Source organism: Nipponia nippon, unplaced genomic scaffold (genome assembly GCF_047370975.1).
Source record: "Nipponia nippon isolate SJK-2023a ecotype South Korea unplaced genomic scaffold, ASM4737097v1 scaffold_1, whole genome shotgun sequence".
NCBI classification, from domain to species: domain Eukaryota; kingdom Metazoa; phylum Chordata; class Aves; order Pelecaniformes; family Threskiornithidae; genus Nipponia; species Nipponia nippon.
This window is the reverse complement of record NW_028262290.1, coordinates 27,302,794-27,323,032: the sequence shown is the minus strand read 5'-3', so window position 1 is coordinate 27,323,032 and position 20,239 is coordinate 27,302,794. Positions and strand designations below refer to the sequence as shown.

The 20,239-nt window shown below is 44.7% G+C and overlaps 1 protein-coding gene across 3 annotated transcripts in view; it reads right to left on the bottom strand.

Annotated features, from left to right (window-relative positions):
• RUNX1T1 (RUNX1 partner transcriptional co-repressor 1) overlaps positions 1 to 16,622 on the bottom strand; it is a 114,950-nt gene extending 98,328 nt beyond the window's left edge. Inside the window, exon 1 of one of the 3 annotated variants that reach the window (XM_087750110.1) lies at positions 15,833 to 16,622. Coding sequence is in view for 1 of the 3 variants with exons in the window: in XM_087750118.1 (XP_087606244.1) it covers positions 15,833 to 15,860 (28 nt within the window). In the remaining 2 variants the exon portion in view is untranslated. The remainder of the gene's footprint in view (positions 1 to 15,832) is intronic. The other 2 variants (XM_087750132.1, XM_087750118.1) reach the window with 2 other exon arrangements.
• Positions 16,623 to 20,239: the final 3,617 nt, after the last annotated feature.

The following is a 20,239-nucleotide window of genomic DNA, read 5'->3' as shown; positions in this document are numbered from 1 at the left end:
ATGCTTGTCTTATTTCTAAACAAGCATAGCTGGATTAATAATAAACTTTGGCCAGATATATATTTTAATTTGCATGTTTTTCATATAGTATCATCATCATGTGTGTAGAGTGCTAAAAATGGAGTGAAATCTTCCAGCTGTAAAACAGTTCCACGTGACAAAACAGAGAGAGATCCTGAAAACTCCTGCTTCATGTCATGTGTGAGCGTGTGTGCGTGTGTCTTTTTTTTTTTTTTTTTGCCTCTCATCTAATTTCATCTGCGAGAGACTGTCCCTAGAGGACAAGAGAAGAGAGAACCAATTATATCCAGAGGTTGGTTTCTCCAAAACGAAGGCATCTGTTCCATGCCAACGACTTCCACATGGAAGAAAAACAGAACTTTGAAGGCATCTGCATTCATGGTTGACAGTCGCAGATCTTAGGGTCTACTGTAATTGCCCAGCTGCAAACATGATTTGGTTGCTGCTGTTGTCAGCTGATCTCCTTGCACTGAAAAGAAGGGAGCTTAAATAGCAAATAGCTGGATAAAAATGAGATAGTCTTACAGAATACTGACACCTTTTCCCTTCTGAAGGAGGCATTTTTCCTGGTACAACGGGTTTGATGGAAATAAATTGCAAAGTGCTTTTTAAACAAACATTTTACAAAATATTCCACTTTAAAATGCTATTCTTTAAATAACGTAGAAGTCCAAGCACAATGTGCTCATTATTTGTTAGTATTTCAGGCTGTTATTTTGTAAGAGTGATTCAGAAACCAGTATGATTCACCAGCCACATAATCCTGCAGCCCACCTTATTTAGGCAAGTAGTCTCAGTAAAACCAAGAGTACACCTGAGCAGCAGCTCAGAGTTTTCACCCAAAATGCATATGGCAGATAAATAACTAATATGGTATTTATTACTCAACTTGCCTCACTTCCAACATGAGTGGATCCTTTCCAAGCCACTTAAAAGAAACATTACTGGTAGTTCAAAACCTGCCTTACAGCATTGGATGCAACACTTACAGCAAGATACTCAGCAATGCTGTGCGCCTTCACTGTTAAAAAATCAAGCAAACAGTTAACAAGAAGCTCATCCAAAGTAGCAAGACCCTAACTGATTTTCCAAAGCAGACCACTGAGTGCCATTTAGGGATCCAGGTCTACTGATGGTGCAGTTGCAACAAAGACAATTAAAACCTGACTGGCCTACTCAGAAAATGCATTTACATTCCCTATCCTCCACTCACCAGATAAAAGTGGATCATAGTTTCCAGAAATATTTCATGCACCTCGTGGGTTTTTGTAGTTTTCTTACCTAGGACTTCTATTACTAGCTTGAAAGAAAGAAGACGCCGTATGTTAGGGCAATGCCTTTTATTTTTTTTTAACAGAATTTGTTATTCTGCTGGATTCCAGCTGCAATCCCAAACACGCTCTGCATCATGGCACTCAGCCCTCCCAGTCAGGTAGCCACACAGCTTAGGAAGGACGATAAGGATTCCTATGCAGTTTCCCTTGCCTGGCACACACCTCAAATTATGATGAACTCGTGAAGTAGTGAACCTGGGGGGACACAGTAGGCCGGACATTTCCTGACCACTTCTAAATTGCCTCCAGGAAGGACAAGAGTTGGGAGCGAGGACAATTAACACAGCCACCTGCTTCCTGTGACCTCCTGGGGAGCAGACACGGCCACTGACCGCTTGCAGTGTCACTGAGGTCCTGCCCATCCTTCTCCTCCCAGAGAAGCTATGGGATAATAAAAACAATAGTGGCCAATAATAGCTCTCTAAGAGGAGAAATTTAGGCCTGGACTTTAAAAAAGAAAATAGAAAACCAAACATTAAGAAAATTAACATCAAAACCTCCCATGAATTTCATGGGAAGAGGATGGGACCAATAAATCTCAGAACCTGGAAGGAAATTACACATTGATTCATTCTTTAAAACTACTGTAGTTGTACAGTACTCCAAAGTTTTTGGAGCAGGCAGCTGGCTTAAACACAGCTTAACACAGCTCTTGGGATACAGAAGTTAAGAATCCTGGTCCCATGGACTCAGCGGGAACCTCTGAGATTATTATTACAGAAGGAATAGACTTTTTTCTCTCCTTTATATGGAATTCTTCATCAGGTAAGTCTATCATTTACAATTCAAAGAGAATGACTTACTTTATATTAAGACCTGAGCTAGTCCACTTAACCTTACATAAGATAATGTCATTAGGGCCATATCTGGATCTAAGTCGCAGAGTTATTCCAGCAAAGTATTGTTAAGGTCACAGACATGAGATGGGAGCATAGAAAGCCTGAAGGTCCTCAGACTGGTGTTTAGACAAAAGAAACACCATCTTAATAGAACTGGGCATGTGAATACCATGGAAGATCTGAGCTCCAGTACTTTAATTCAACGTTTATAAGCTCTGCTGACCTATGTAGTGGCATTAATTTATCATGGTGCACATGAAATGCATGTAACATTCAGAAACTAAGCAAGGCTATTCAGTTCAGTGTGATGGTTTCCTTGCTCATCTGCAGCATGCTTCAATACAGGTTGCAGCATACTTTTCCAGCATTAAATGGTTTGCCAACAAGCTTTAAAAATAATAAATAGTACAGTCATGAAACAGCTTTTGCTTAATGGTTCCTAGAACTCGGTGACTTCACTCACTAAAACCCTTTCTATAACATTACCCTTAAATACTTTTAGCAATGCCACCATTAAAACAAAATAAAAAAATCATCCTGGCACTACCATCCATTGATAGCACACCCGCAGGTGCCATTATCCCTAAATTTGTTGGCAGCTTTCTCTGGCACCACTACGCTTTAATGGTTCTGGCAACAAACCCTACCTGGATGTCACTGAAAGCACTCCTTTGGAGCACTCTTCCCAAATATCCTTTGCAGCAGTACCGTTCTATCTCCTTTGCTGCATCCTAATCATCTCATTTTCTGGCAATAGCCTCACCCGCTCTCCCTGTCAAAGCCTAAGCTGGTCTAGGGCAGTTGTCTTCTTGAACTCGTCTAACACGTGTATGATTCAATATCGGGATGAATTTTCCAAGAGGATTTCAGGACAGTATCTTTACTGCTCAGGTTGGGTGTTCCCTTGCATCCCAGCTTTAAAATTCACTGTAACATCCCTGTAACACAACGTGACCAAACCAACGGGGAAGGAAAGCACAGGTACAAACCCCTATATAATCTGATGCTTCATAACAGAGATTGTTAAACCTTGGGACTACCAGAAGGCACACAGAGATTTACTCAACATGCCACCCAGCTTGTCATGACAGAATGAAAAACCAGCATCCTGACACTGCCGTTACACAAGTAAGAAAAACGAAAAACAGAAAACATATTCTGAAAAGTAAATAATTATGGGAAAAAGTGGACAAGTTTTAGGGTTGGATTGGGTTTTTTTGCCCAAGCTATTTAAAATGACACCTGGGCCACAACCAAAAGGGGTACCTGTGTGGTCATCATCAGAAAGCAAAAAACGTAGTCAATAGGTCTCCAAATAAAAGGAATCACAAAAGAAAATGGCTAGCGGTAATGACTACTACTTATGCAAATTGTATATTAACATCCAACAAGGCAGACATACATAAGCCTCCTAGAGCTACAAAAGTAACTACAGTCTTGTACAATTTGTAATGGTCATGCAACCATCTCCCCAGATGCTTGTCAAAATTCCTGGTTTTTACTCACTGCATCAACTTGGCTTTTCATAAATAGTGTCTATTTTATTACATGCCATTGCGTGCCACTGTGTGCAGATTAATTCCACTCCACTAGGTGGAGTCTTCTGTCTTTCCAGACAGCGACCTAATTTCCGAAAGAACCTATTATCCTCCATGAACTTTGGATGCTTGCTTTATTAGAAGCACCACAGTCTACCTGTCTTAATGGAGAGGAAAGCAGCAATGAATCAAACGCCTTCTTGAAATGACTGAAGAAATCATGAACTATCCCATGAAGATCCCATGTCAGCATGTTGCAATGCGGGATCATTCAGGAATACTGTTGCTATACAGTTCTGTACAACGCAACTGTGCTTTTATGATGACTAAATTCAATAAAGACTACTGAGTAAAAAAAGGTATCACTTAAATAAGTCACCATATCACACATGCCCAAAAACTACATATAAACAAAACAAAGTTGCTGAACTTCTTTTAAATTCTTTGTGTATTCAGAAGTATTTTGAATATCTGGGATGCCCTTCCTTTCCAGGCATCCCAAAATGTGTTACTGAAAATAAAAGGGAGCACGAAAGGATTTCTTTCCATATTCACGTTTCCATTCACAACCACTGGAGTTAAATATGGCAACTATTCAATAAGGAACAGCAAAACTGCATGCAGCATTTTTGGCAAAGATTAAGAAAAACAGAGCACTCCCATGAATGTGTTCAGAAAACTTAGATAAGAAAATCTCGATACCCTCATCCAACTATAATCTTTCCCCTGTGAAAAGTACCAAAAAAATCCCATGACCAAAGCAAGAAGCCCCGTGGTTTCAAAACTCTTCAGACAGACAGCATCTCCGCCAGCACGCTACGACAGAGCATTTGCTCAGTAATATTCGCTAGCAGAAACCTCCACGTAGGTGCCGAGCACTAACACGAGGCTCCTCCAGGCTCTCGCATCCCTGGGTCAGCCGAGGTAGGGCCTCCTCAGCGCGGCTTCTGCTGCTGGCAGATATCACAAGCTATTTAAGGCTACAGACATTTTGCCCTCATCGGCCGTGTTTTTTGTAATATTTACTTCTCGTACATATGTCTACAACTATGTATACGTCCCACAGAAGGTGAGGTTTAACAGGGTTAGCTTTGTTGGGGAAAAGAAGGTTTGGAGGAAAGGAAACAACTTTCATGTTTAGAAGATTTGAATCTAGTGACTGTCACGGGATGTAAACACTCTTCTGGGGAGGGAGGCTTTTTGTTATGTTTCAGGAGTGCACAGAGTTTTGGATAAAATCTGTATAAATAATCATCCCTCTGTCATTCAACATAAATTTATGCACATGTGTGCACACAGTTATGTTTGGGAATACAAACTATAAAGTAGACATGCCACAGACTTCTAGACAACCTACCACAAGCACGGGTCTCGCACAAAATCCATTCTATATTTAAATTTCAGGTTATTGAATTTTAATTATTTCTGATCTGTAGATCACTTTGAGGAAAATCCCCCAAGGTCAAAAGCTTACAAATCCAATTGCAAAACCAAACAGAAGCATCAGCAAGGCCCTTTCCCATACAGACACCTGCCAAAAAACGGAGTTCCTGACTACTAGATTAGAATCCAACAGCTAAAACCTATTCTAATATTAAAACCAGGTAATTCTCTATGTTGAAATAAAGAAGTAAAAGCTCTCATTTTATTCTGCATATGTTTACACAGGGTTCTATAGATGGAACAGTGTATTACCAATTCTTCATTCAGATTCTTATTTATAAAATTAACAAACATAGCTTTTTCATTAGATTTTTTTTTTTTAATTAAAAAGCAATGTTATTTTCTCTGGAGATGCCTCGGACAGAAAATTTATGCTCTACCAATACTGTGCTTTCCAGGTTCATAAAACTCACTGGGGTTAGCAGTTCCACAGCAGCTGATTTTTGTATATATGCATTCAAGCCTGATTTAATCATTTAATTTAACCATGGAAAAAGTTACTCCAAAAGCCCCCTTAACTAAAATGTCCTTGATGAACCCAAACTTAAGATTTGCAGGTATAGCAGGAATGAAACAAGCCCAAGAATGCTGTCACACTCTGAACATCTTTTACTTTGCACAAGGTCCTCAGTAGTAGGTAAAGCTGTATTGTTGCACTGGGGAAGCAGCCACTCGTCATTTTAAGATACAATCATAGCTTATTAATAAAATTATTTTAAATGTACGAGTTAAATCCTTTTACCAATATAGTGACATTCAGCTATCCAGTGCCATTTTTACAGTCCAAATAGATATGGTCCTAATTGCATAATGCCATTTTATCTGCTGAAGATAAAAGTGCCGATAAACAAAAATGCACATTAGGCAGGAGATTTTTCAGAATAGATTTTTTTTTAAATAACCCACTTGCATTAACAAAAGATTGCAATGGCTTCCAAATTATAGGGTGTTATTTTTAGTGGAAGTAGTTCAATATTCATATTGGAGCAGATGTAGCAGTTTAACAAAACAGCTCTTCAAATCCTGCACAAATTGAAAACAGGAAAACTGATTGCATTTTCTCTTATCACTTTCCTTTTCTGAATTGACACTTTTGGCCTTCTGAAAATTTACACATGGCTTTCATCTCAACAGCACCTGCTGATCAAACAGAAACCTAACATTTTCATGAAAATGGTATAAAGAACTAGTTTTCTTTTTACCATCTTAAAGGGCATCAGCAGTCCACTTGATGGCAACAATTGCTGAGTAGATGGCACACTCAGAATACATTTTATATTTTCATTACACTTACTTTTAAAAATGAGTTAAATCACTAGTGGCTCTTTCATATTAGCTCTTTGTCTGCTTTAAATTAATTTCAATCTCTATCTCTGCCTAACCCTGATGGGTTTCATTCTACAGTCAGCTAGATTTTAAAGAACATCTGAAAGCCTTTGAAATAATAAGACACGTTGTATGTTCTGCAGCCACTGGGTCTTCTTTATATATGCATTTATATGCAATCATATAAATTAATATATACAATTATGCATACACACGCACATATTGCACAGACATTTCTTTTTACAGTGCTCATACTAAGGAAAAAACATGTATATATATATCATTCTGCCATAGCCTCACTGCATTGAATTCCCCGAGTGTTGTCGACAGAGGATGTTGAGGGGTGAGAAACCCAAAGTCCATTTATTTATTTTAAAGTTTTCTTTGATTCCTTTGCAATCTTCTGACTGGGAGAAGGTCTAGCAGGTGCTCTGGAACTTGAGCATCAACACGAGGCTGAGATGCTACCACTGGCGAACACGGCGAGCATGCAAACAGCACAAGCAGAAGTCCTTGGGCTCTTGCAGAAGTTCAAGGTATCAAGTCATGTATACAAAATATGAAACATAAGTACCTTGTTATCCTGTCTGCTTCTGAGCCTGTAAACTCTGAAGCGCAGCAGCAGGTAACAAGGACCATCTTCCCTTGTACATAATTCTAGGTGTAATTAAAGATACTCCTGAAACCTGCTATGTGTCAGCTTCTTAACTGATAGAGCCCTAACCCCTCTGAAGTACTCTGCTGCCATCCATTACCATTCTGCTTCAGTGATAAGGTAACCTGAAGGCAGAGATGACATACAGTAATATATGTGCCACTCCAGACAGTTGGTTTGTGAATTTCAGAGTTTCATCATGCTCACTGAGGCAATCGCAAACCTGAAATGTCAATATGTTCAGTCAATGGAAGTAAAATAATGGGGCTCTATTGTCTTACCCTATCGATCCGCCGCTGTCAACAAGAATACGTGCCCCCCTGGCTTTAAACAAATTTTAATTAGGCTTTTAGTTACCGGATCATATCTATATATCTATTTGTGCAAACACTTGACAAAGTGAAACGGCAACATAAATATTTCAAACTTTTAAATATATTTTAAAGTTAATTGTTTAATGTTGCTTTAAGAAATGATCGCTGATAAAGCCGTTTGCTAAGGCAGTGTGCGTGCACACATTCAGCGTGCAAGTCATCTTAATCCGGCGAGAACTGAGAAATCACCTTCAAAAGTCCAAAACAATTAAAAAAAAAAAAAAAAAGGCCCACAAAAATAAGGAAAAAAAAGGCCACTTTTCCTTAAACCCGCTGTCATCCTCTGCGGGGACTCTGGAAGCCAGGAGCCTCCGCTGCGACCCCCCCGCCGCTGGCAGGGTGGGTGCCCGGGCGCCGCCGCCCGCTCCTGCCGGCGCCCCTGGCGGGAGAGAGCCGGGCGTGCGGCAGGCACACCCCCGCCCGCCAGCGCCCGCTCGCCCCGGCGGGACGCCGCGGCTCGCCTCGGCCCGAGCCGCCACCCGGCCCTATCCCCCCACCCCCGTCCCGTGGAACACCCAGGCAAGCCGCTCTCCTCCTCCCGCGGCTGGGTTTCGAGTGGGGTCCCTCAGTAACCTATTGTTCTCCGGCCACCTCCTCCCTCCCCTCGGGCCGCGGCGAGCCCGGCGGGCGACCCCCGCCCCGCCGGTCCCCTCAGCGCGGCCCGGGGGCGGGGGGGAGGCAGCGCCCAGGCCGCGGCCGCCCCAGGCACAACAAAAGGCAGATCCCTGCTCCCCGCCGGCTAATCTCTGCCTGTAAATCCCCCGCCCGCTACGGGGGGGCAGATAAGAGGTTACATCTTCACTTCTCCCCGCTCCTATCGACTTGCGCAGCGCCGAGGGAGCCGGGCGGCGGGGGGCGGCGAAGGGTGTCCCCCCGCCCGCCTCTCCCCGAACCGCGGGTGGAGATTACCTTCCGGCGGAGGGAGGGAGGGAGGCGCCGGCGCGGCCGGGGCTTTGTGCGCCTTAAACGCACCTCGCAGCTTATCTGCGGCGCAAGGACGGCACATCGCGCCTCCGTGGCCCTGCCGGCGCGGGGGGAGCGGGGCGGCGGCGTGCATCGGGGCGATTACGGTATCAGCGCGGCCCAGACGGAGGCCGGAGGATGCACGGTGGGTGTGAGGGAGCGGCGCTGAGGCGGCACGGCGCGGCCCGGGGTCCCCGGGGAGGCCGCGCCCGGCCTGAGGGGAGGCGCCAGCTCCGCGCTGCCCGCCGGGTGAGAAGGCGGCGGCCCGCCGGGTGAGAAGGCGGCGGCCCGCCGGGTGAGAAGGCGGCGGCCCGCCGGGTGAGAAGGCGGCGGCGCCCTGGGTGCCCTGGTCTGCGCTGGTGCCTGGCTTCAGGCAGGCGCCCGACCCGGCTCGGCCCCTGGAAGCTGCCCGAAACCTCTCCGGCATAAGGACCCTGCCACGGACCCAGGGGATCACAGCGCTGGCTCCTCAGGGCTCCCCCCGCCTGAGGTCGCCTCCATGTCCACCCCAAGGCAACGTCCCCACGATGGCCTTCGCCTTCAGCCCAGCTCCTGCTTCACAGACCACACCTATGGCCTGCACGGAGCACGACGGCTCCTGGCCCACGAATCTCCTGGCCCAGCATGGGCACAGGATGTACCTGCTCCCGCCTTGGCCAAGTACCTGACCCAAACCACTCGGCCTTGCCAGTGGCGGAAGGGCCTGAACACAACACTGCCGCTACGAGCGGTGGCATCATTCACCAGAGGATGAATGATAACCTTAAGTGTAGGTCCCTACACTTAAGAGTTCAGGTTTTGAGAAAACAGAGGGTTTATTTTGATGGGATTCATCAAAGAGGACTGGGCTATCATGAGGTACGGGGAGGGGAGGCAGTAAAGCAGGCCGGCCTGCCTACCACGAGCGCAGCCAGCCAGCAGAATGGCTGCACCAGCACCAGGTTGCCAAGCGAACTCTGGGCACTCAGGTTTTAAAGTTTTAAAAATGTTTCTCCCTAGGAATCAACACTTATTTGTTAAGGAAACGCGTTTCCCTTGCATGTCTGCAGAGGAGCACCATGAAGGCTGGGACGAGGACAATGACGGCACGCTGGAGTGAGACAGGCATTGTTCGGTGCAGAACTCCTTCCAAAATCACTCGTCCAAGATAGCAGTTTTTTTCCACAAGAAAAGAAATAAAGGGAATTTGACACATAATACAAAGTGAAAACCAGAACCTAGATGGGGGAAGGGCGTGTGTGAAAATCGTGTCACCGCAATGAATGTCAGATAAAAAGGGGTCTGTCACAAATCCTCCACTAATCCAATAATGCGAAAACCTCTTGGTATCACTAAGACATAGCACAAGGTAATTTTTTTTATTTTTCATAAACCACTCTGTATGTTTAGCCTTAGAAAGACAGCAGTTTGGCAAATTTTCCTATCACAAAAACAGAGCTTTGATTTTTCATTAAAGGCAAACTGATTTTCACATGTCAAATTTACTATGCATTCCTCAGCCAGTATTTTTACCCTGAAGAAGGGCCACTTCTCCCTCAACTTCCTCCAGTTGTCAGTTGTGTGACAACCATATTTAGAGGTAATCAGACAGGTCATATTACAAAAGTTAGTCAACTCATTTGAAACCTTAGCCCCTAAACTTAATGGTATGTTCTATGCGTTTCTAAAGAAAAAATACTTTAATGAATTCAACCTGCAAGGTACCACAGAGCTTTCTCTCTGCATATGTTCGTTCAAAATACAAATGAGAGATTGCTCTTTTTAGGGATTTTTGTTACAGATTTTTTCCTTGAAATACATAGATTTCATGCCATGAACTAATTCAGGATCCATGAGATTCTCATCTTGCAGGGCCACAATGTGTGTCTTAGATCTGTGTTGGCCATTCTGACAGGCAGTTTTACCACTCGAATCACACTTCTCTAAAAAACGAATCCAGGATCCTTTCTAATGTAAACAGTTTGCTGCAAAAACACTCACATTTAAAAATAAAGCAATCTGTGTTAATAAAATAAATACAATCAGAGTACAAATGTGTAACAGAAGTGGCGTTCTATAAGCACAGCTGTCTCAAAGTCCAAGCTGCAGGCTAGAAATCTTAATTTCAACTGACTCTCTCTTAATAATGGGTTACCTTCCTATAAAGCGTAAAGTCCATCTGCCCCAGGCAGATAAGTTTTGAAGCATTAAAATAGATAGAAATCTAACATTTTCTTTCTTGCATTGAATTTGTGAATTCTAGTGTGCTATAATGTGAGAATTCCAACATATGACCATTATGGCATATCTCATAGCTCAGCTTGTCATTACTTCACTTGCAATTCTTATGTTAATTATGTTCATAATTACTATAAACAGATGTGGTAGAAATTCATGTGACCTTTTACTGCAGAATGCACTTCTCACTCTTTCCACCTTACTTTAGTAATATAGTGTTAAACCAGAGGAAAGTATTTCTGACACACTCTGCATGCATGCATGTACATATTTAACGTGAAACCATTTCTACCTCATATTTCAGCCAAAGGACCACCTATATGCCAGTGCATTGACACGAAAGTGATGGTAACTGAGAAGTCTACCCTGAAACATACCCCTAAAAAACCGTGCTTTCAGTGAACCTTTTTGGCTAAACCTAGCTAAAGTCCTAGGCTTCAGCGGTGGCTTAAATGGAGCACTGCGTTTTTATTCAGCACCTTTGTTAATGCAGCAGTATCCTACTTTACAACTACAAGTACCTGACAGCCATACAGCAATTTATTTTACTCACAGCCCAACCATCACCGTCTGTACACAAAACACATTTACAATAAAATCACTATGGATTTCATTAAGAGAAAGCCTACTCGAATTTCATTTCTTTGGACCTAATCTATAATTAGTGTGGACAGACAGGTGCAAACCCTTCTCTACAGATGGCTACTGGAAATGGTGCAAAATAGCTCCTTCTGTTTAAACAACACACAGATAACCTGCTCTGCTCTTATCACTTACAATTACCTCCATTATACTGAACTAATGTTTACTTTAATAAAATGTCCACTGTTCTCTAAACGTTATTTGGAAACTTTCATATCAATGGCAGAAAAAAAAAAATGAAGATGGAAGTCAATGTCTTTCAGATGAAAATATTTTGGGGAGAAGAAAAAAAGCCTTTTAAAGGACAGGATATTTTGACTTTGATTTTACATCTGCTGATCATTTTTCTTTATCCACAAAACCACACAGTATACTACTTCCTGATGTATTTATGCTACCATATATTAAACTAATCAAGTTCATAGTAAAGAAGAACAGGATAACTGTGATTTTGAAGCAGTTCTTTAAAAAGGAACATCTATGTGGAAAACCAAGACCCTTTACATTAAAAGTTCAGTTTTTAAACTAACTCTTTTAGATCTTTCACGTGAAAGAAGGTGAAGAAAATAAAATCTGGAAGACAATGTTTTAAGAATTTACACTCTCACTACTTATGCTAAATTCAGTGTCAGTTTAAACTTTCATAAATATTACAGGTTGCTATTCAAGGCTGTATGAAAAAGAGCAGGCTGCTGCTAACTACGTGGAACAAAGTTTTTTAATGTATGCAGATTTAAAGTAGTTTTCTTTTTACATTTCTTTAGCCAAGCCATGAGAAACAGCCCCTGCACAACACCAAATTCACGTTTTATTTCAGCTGATAAGGCTTCTTGATCTCTGCATGACAACTTAAGTTTCTGCAGAACAAAGACAAGATCTCCTCCTCCCCCCATCTAAAAAATCTGAAGCTCCTGCAATAGCAACGTACTAATATCCTTATTCAATTAGCTGAAGATTTAACAGTAATGGACTGTGGCAAGTGGATTTGAAAGATGAAAATGACAATTGCAAGCCCTTTCTCCCGTCACCCCCAATGCAAATACTGCAGATGCCTGTTTCGCCCAAAGAGTCTGGCAACAAGGAGTTTGCAGTCTGCACGGTACCTCAGCGAAGCGAGCTTCGCATTCAACGCCTGTCGTCTGAAGTTCGTTTCAGAGAAGTGAGAAACGGGATTTGACAGGGAAGAATGTCCTGAACTGACTAGCCACGACCAGCACTCCAGGTGGAGATATTTTTCTCCCCTTTATTCTATAAACAATACTTGCAGTATAAAACTCCATGTGCGCGCGGGCATACATAGTGTTAAGCGTATACAGATGAGAGACACCGTGTGATGTTTTACTGGTCCATTATTTAGGCACGAAACGAGTTAACGTTAAGGTGGTCAAAAATGGTAGAAGGCAATGTTTTACTTAAAAAGATTTTGGAAACTATTTAAAAGCTCAAAGCCTTTGAAGAAAAACAACTTGAGCAGCAGTTGCCAGGAAGCAGTGACCTAACACTGCTGTCTGCATTCCATTACAAACAGAATGGTTCTTGTCTCCTACAGCATGCTCAGGGCTCGGCCGCTCACCCTCCTGCAAACGCAAGGCCCAAGAAGAAGTCCTGCCATCATCTCCTCTATGCCTCGCCTGGCTTCAGCTTGCCAGAGACAGCAACGGATTTAAGGGTGGGTTGGGTTTTTGGTGGGCTTTGGGGTTTTCTTGCACTGATACGTGGTTGAGCTTCCCACGACAGCAAAGAAAAATGACGCACGAATTGGAAGTGGCAGCAATTATAGTGAAGGTTCAGATCTGATAAAACTGACCTTAGAAAAGTTATCCATTATCAAATAAAGTGTAACTTCCTAATTAAAACCTCTACAGCGAGTCTGCAGTGGACCTCACACCTAACAAAGCCGTTGCCAACTTCGTATTTTCATGGAGTGTACGCTTACGAATAAGCCATATTCAGATCTTTTTCCTAGTATTTTTCCTATTCACGGGGAGCCACAGAAACACCTAGTGCTAAAACCAGAACGTATAAACAAGATAGGCTAACTTTTTTAACATTCAGCCGAGCTGAAGGAAATTCCCTGATCATATTGGATTTCCTAAGGAAATCAGCCCAGAATAAACTGAATGAGGTTTTCAGACTTCCCATGGAAAGGTCAAGCATCAGCTTTAACAACCATTAGAAACCAGTTTCAATCCTCTCGGCTATCCAGATTCACTAAACCGTTAACGGAAAAGCAGAACAGAAAACCTGGACAATAGCACTCAAATCTAAAAAAGTCTTTCACGTCTTGCTTCAAACTGCAGTTAACAAAGTTGCTTATTTAAACTTTCCATTGCATCTGTCAGGATGCAGAAACGGAGAAGGAAATGTAAGGCTACAAGGGTATAATTAAATAAATTATATTCACCCTTAGCCCTAACATATTGTGTTTACAAATACAATAATTATGTTTCTAGCTACATGTCAAAAGAAAATATTTTCTAAGTCCTTCAGAAAGCATGCAAGCATTGCTGTAAGTAGGAAATAAGTCAAAACAGATTAGTAGACCAAAAATGGGGAGGGGGGAGGAAGAAACAGAAAAAAATCCTGCTTTGGTCAGCAACTCGGACCACCATCAGGGGATAAATCAATTTGCAGCAGCTGTGGACAGCCATTTAAGTCAGGGGCCTGAACAGATTAATTAGGAAAAGCGATGTTAGAAGTTAAAGGGGTCAGCGTTACATTAAGCGCACGAATATTTGCTGGAGCAAACGCTGGGCTGTGCACGCCAAGGCTCGGAAGACATCCTCGGAGTCAGCCAGGGCTGTGCCTGCAGCCCAACGCCTGGCACTTGCCGTGTTCCCACGGGCGGCAGGGCAGCTCCCGCGGGCGGCTCCGGAGGGGCCGATACACCCACGGGTGCCCAGCCCCGGCTGCGCCCTGCCTGTCCCCGGCCGCCCGCTCGGGCCAGCGTGCAGCCGGGCACGGCGCACCCTGCGATGCGCCTCGGGGGCGGACCGCCAGAGCCAGGGCAGCCGCTTCCAGCCCCGCTGCGGCTGGCAAGGGAAAACTTGAGCAGCGCTTCAGGGCAGATTTGCTGCCGCGGGCTCAGCGGCTGGCGGCCCGCACCCGAGCCATCTGCGGGCAGGAGCTGCCGGCTCCAGGGCGGCACTGCCAGGAGGCTGCAGGAGACCGCTCCTCTCCGTGCCGTGATTTAGGGCAAGGCGGAGGCAGGACGGGGTGACCGGCAGAGCCTGCTGCCGATCTGGAGATCGAGGGCTGCTCTACCGGAGAAACCCGAGCGGCTCGGAGGCGGCTGTTGCCCACCGCGGCGGTGGCGGGGAGCCGGCGGGTGCGGGCAGGCAGGGCGGTCCCGCCGCGCCGGGCTGCGACTTGTGGGGCCGGCGGGGGAGGCTGCCCCGGCGCCTCGTACCTTCGCCCTCCCGCCTTTAAACTCCGCAGTGAGCTGAAGGAAGTAACGTTTTAGCTCCCGCTCGGAGCAAAGCTATTTGAGAGCTGCGTCCGATTAGTTACTTTCAGTTTCTTGCTAACATTGAGCAGAGCAGAGTACAGGAACACCACAGACATTTCTCCATAAATTCACATGTAATGGAGTCGCGGGTGCCCCTGCTAGGGTGGGAAGTCCCTCCCTTACCCTAAAGCCAATTTTAGCCCGATCTCGCAACTTTGGCACTAACAAAAGGACTCGAACTCGCCAAAAGTCAAAGCCTTATCTAAACGGCCGGGAGTATGGGTTTCATCCTTCCAGTCTCCCTTATCCATGGTGTGTTACGAATTTACGGAATCAAAGCGTTCAGCTCGGCTAGACGAGATGACACAATTACATTGTATTGCAGTTTTGGAAATGCAATCCCTAACGTTGCCCTATCGTTCTAGGAAACGAGATACTTGCAAGAGCGCGGTGCAGCAGCTCAAGACGGTGTGCACCGCCTGAAATATTTCTTACAAAATAGCCTGAAGTGATGTTGCCAGTGCTACATAATCCGATGATTGTAATGAAACAAACAAACAAAAAAATCCCACCAGAAATATTTCAGACACTCCGACTCACATTGGCTAGCTGTGATCTGGAGAGAGGGGAGGGGGGAGGCAAGTCCTAAATCGAGACAGAAACACTACCCTGTGGAAGAGTATGTGCCTGGGAGGGTTATTTTCTTACAAAAGAACCCGGGTGGTTTGGTTTCTGGGCTCTTGAGAAATATTCGGGGTGCGAGCCTGCGAGCCGGGGAGAGCGGGTGCAAGAGCGGCATGCAGCGCGAACCCGGCCGGGCGCGGCGGCAGCCCCGCTCCGCCTGGGTTAGTCACCGCCGCGGGAGCCCCGCGGAGCCCGCCGGGCAAGGAGAAGAGAAGGGAAGGGAAGGGAAGGGAAGGGAAGGGAAGGGAAGGGAAGGGAAGGGAAGGGAAGGGAAGGGAAGGGGAAAGGGGCCGGGGCTCCCCCCGCCCCAGCGCGCCCTGCCCTGCCCTGCCCGCGCCCCGTACTCACACTGCAAAGGACCGGAGATTCCCACCATTCGCCACGGGCTGCGAGCTGCAAATAAAAGTTCCCGTCCTGCTCGGGGGAGAGCCGGCAGCCCAGGCTGCTGGAGGGGCGAGGGGGTGGGAAAGGGGAGAGCAGCGCAGCGCGGCTTCCCTTCCCAGTCCAGATGATCCACGTCCACAAAAGTCAAAACGAGCTGAGGAGAAACTCCAGCTGCTCTTCCCCCCCCTCTCTCTCGCTCTTCTTTTTTTTTTTTTTTTTTTTAAAGGAGGATCAGCTCGAGAGACGACTGGTTCCACGGGAAAGGACAAGAACCAAAAATAAAGCAAAGTCTCCAAGTCGAGATGGTTAATGCCCAGGTCCTTCTCCTCGCTGCCGCCGCCGCCGCCGCAGACAAACGTGATGTGGAGCGCAGGGAGCGGCCGCTGTCAGTGGCGGGGTCTCTGCGCGTCCCCGGGCAGCCGACGCATAGCTCTGCCCGCGGCCAAGCCGTGCCGAGCGGCGCCCGTGCGGTGCCGAGCCGAGCCGAGCCGTGCCGTGCCGATCCGCCCGAGGCTGCGCCGCTCTCCGCGCCGCTCCGCCCGGCTCCCCGCTAGCAGGCACCTCGCGAGGCAGGCAGCATACTGCCGGCAGCCGGCCCGGCCCCGCTACCCAGGTGCAGGGGGGGAGGGCTTAAAGCAGTGGGAGGTGATAGAGGTAGGAGACATCTGTGTCGTGAGGAGGTTAGTGGGGGTCAAGTATATGTTAACAATAGGCGAGCGCGGTCCCTCTCGGGCAGCCTGCCTACTCTTTCTTTCTTTCGCTGGCTTTTACTGGGTGGACATCTAACTTGCTCCCTAATGATGCCTCCCCGGCTTTAAGAGTCCAGACTGCCCTGCAGTCACCCAAGACAAACACTTTCTCTAGCCATCTGGAGAGCTCCTGGCTGCTCTGCCTGTGTCTCATCACTGTGTGAAGAGACAGCAGTGCTAGAAATCAAGCCACTCTCAGATCTACTCTCTAATCCCCTTCTGTTAGCTGATTTCCAGTCAGACTGTTTGCTTTTGCATTAGATAATAGCCTTAGAGAAAACAATTATCATTTTCTTTTTCCCTTTGTTTTTTCCCTCTTTCTAAAGTACAGTATCGAGGAAGGCCTCCCTCTCTCTTTTTTTTTTTTTTTTTTTTTTTTTTTTTTAAGACATTTATAGTGTTTCGTGGCTTGCAGAACCCAGATGCAATTTCACACTTTCCTGGAAGGGGATTCTGGATTCTTCGGAAAGCAGTGACACGATCGCAACTGCAGTGAAAATTAATTACTATCATCTACAATTAATAGAAGCATGCCACCGTTTGACTTCATGTTTCATTACATAATCATTTCGGTAGGCATCCATATATTTTCCGATTCATCAGTTATTCCCTTCTACGTTTTGCAGAGAATATTATTGTCAGTCATACAACCTACAGCAAACCGGTACTTCTGCTATCGTGTTGACACTCTATAAAGAAGACGTCTCCACAAAAAAAAAAAAAAAAAAACCAAAACCCAACACATCAACTTCATATATTGACTAAAAAAGAGTGAGTTTTTTCAGGTTACAGATAATGGATTGGAACTGTCAGAACTGCCTGGACATTTAGCTTCATTTTTTCAAATGTCAGGCGTTAAGTAAAAGAGTGAGAACAGAACTTCTAATCAAACTGGATTCTTTATTCCTGTACGTACACGTGCGCACGTGCACGCGCACACGCACACACACTATAGGCCTGCTTCTGCAAATTTACAAATGCCTGATTTTCAGCACATAAAGAGACCTATTGAATGCAATGTAACCTTATGTGTGTTTATCATAAGCACATACACATTTCCAGAATGGGGGGGAAGCATTTTTATATATATTTATAAGCATATTTATAGCAATATTTATCTGCCTCTGTGGCTGGCTTTGAAAATTTGGTTGATTTTGAAAATATGTTTAAAATATGGTTTATGATCTGGATAAATCTACCTTTTCTGCAGATATTTAGGGACATGGAGCTTTAATGAACAGGTTGGCATATACTAATACAGGGTCAAATTTACCTTGAAGTAAGTTCAGCTCAACAGTGAATAAATCAGGGCACGTTTTGGTCTATTGTGATTTCAATTTACAAAAATGGTGAGAAGCCACAAGCCTGGTATTGATTTCTAATTTAAAAGCTATCTGTTTTACAGAGGTCTATTTCAAGGCCAAAATTATGGGAGAACCTTTAAAAAAGTATTTTCAAATATTTTAAAATAGTCTAAAAGGCTTCCTTTGTCTATGGTAGATCTCAAAACTTTAGGTGAGCCTGAAAATCTTTGTGGCATGATACTTTCATCCCAATTGCTGTATGTGCAAGCTGAAAAATAAATAAGGGATTTGCCAATGGTCCCAGAGCATGTTTTGCTGAAGTGTCAGGGACTGAACACTGAGTCCTAATTCTCAGTTTACAGCTTTAAAAAAAAAACCCGCAGCGCTTCCTCTTTGGCATGTACCTTCACTCTAAAAGATCAATCGACTTTCTAGGTATTATCTTCCAAAATAGGCAAGGAACATCAACTTAGATTTAAAAACTCTAGAAACTCTAGTCTGAGCTATTAGCAATTAAATACCCACCTACAAATTGATTTAAGTTTACAGACTTCTGTCTTCTCTTTCCATAATGAGAAAAATACAGAAATCACCTATTGAACCACCAGCCCTGGCTCCTCTTGCACAGCATTTCCCACTCCTCCCAGTAAGGACAAAGCCTACCCAGATAACGAAGCGTAGTAGAGAGCGGTAAATACTGACTACTTCATGGCAACTATGCTTTTCTCAGACACGCTGGGAGAATAAATTGACACGATTCCTAAATAATAAAAGATTGTAACCATCAAGTGTTATTGTTATATTGCAAAGCGGATGATTGAAGCCTGGCTTACTGCAAACTTCTCTTATCCATACCTTTTTCTTTTCTCTATTTATTTCCTGGAGAAAGTAGATGTGTTTTACTGAAAAAGGAAAAATAAACATGTTCTTTGAAAGATGAATTCATGTTTCAGGAAGAAAAAAAAAATGCAGCCTCACAGTAGACCTCACAAATACTTGGTAACTTTACACCCTGCAGATTTTTTCTGCAGACTGTAGATGCCATGTCTGATTTGACATATGAAGGATTTACACTGTGTATCACTGTGTGACATTGTGTGAGAGAAAGGCTGGTAAAAGTATAGTTGCACATGGAAGTCAGAAATATCCTGCTAGGCTGTCCAAATCTGACTATATTTTGATTGTACAGAGACCGATCAAATGTTCAGAGCTGAAACATGGCTTACTCTTTGCTGTGAATAATTATATTATGGGCAGTCATCTGCACTGAAATTCTTGGAAGAGAACTTATATATCAGCTCACCTCATTGCTGTTTAAAAATAGAGACAAGTATGTCCCTCCTAATTGTCACTGCCTTGCAGCTTGGAGCGTTACACATTGTCACATGTCCCCATCCAGAGCTCAGACAATCTCCTCAAACACTTTTCCACTCAAACCGGGCAGACGTTAGGTCCGTGCTTGTTTTTTCAGCCACATCTCTCGATTAAAGTGTCTTCCACTTCCAAAAGGCTCGGTTTCACCCTCCGCGAAGCACGCGAGAATCTCGCTGTTTGCTTCCATTGGAGCTGGATTGGGCCTTGGCACATGGATCGGGGCTGTATGTAGTTGCTACAGCGCTCATTCAACAAGCGCTCATTTGGATGGAGCGGCGCAGTAAATGTTCATATAAAACTAAACAGTCAGATAGAATGCTAAGCTGGATCCTTGATACCTTTAACTTACGAACCTTTCCCTTAGCCATGTTTTTCCAATTTTCCCTCTAATTTACAAGTATATTTTACATGTTAGTGTGGGCCACACTTCATTTTCATTTCAGTATGTTCACGCACCTTTTGTAGGTCGTGCAGGCCAGAGAACGGCGGCGGGACAGAGGCTGCTGCAGGATTCATGTTAATGTTGCATATACTTTCTTCAGGAAATCCTTCCCAGTTTAGCCGGAGTACAGGCTAAATCCTGCCTTGACCGCTGCACAGAAAAGCAGCAAAGACATAAAAAGTCCCATGGTACAGAAATGCTACCCCTTTCTCAGGGGCTCGGCGAGAGGGCTGGGGCAGGTGACCGGTGAGTTGCTGGATGCGCTTTGCAGCTTCGCTTACGGGGGAAACACGCGCCACAACTAGCGCTTGATAACGGGAGCAGAAAATGTGCAGTGGCAGGATAGATCCCCACCCTTCAGTATGCAAAGCATGTCCACTAGGTGATGTACATGCTGCAAGAGCTGACATATTACCTGCTTCTCTCTCTGTTTGTACTATAGTTTACCCTTTGCTTTTGGTAGCGAGGAAAACGTTGTAAGTTCCTTCCAAATTAAAAAAGA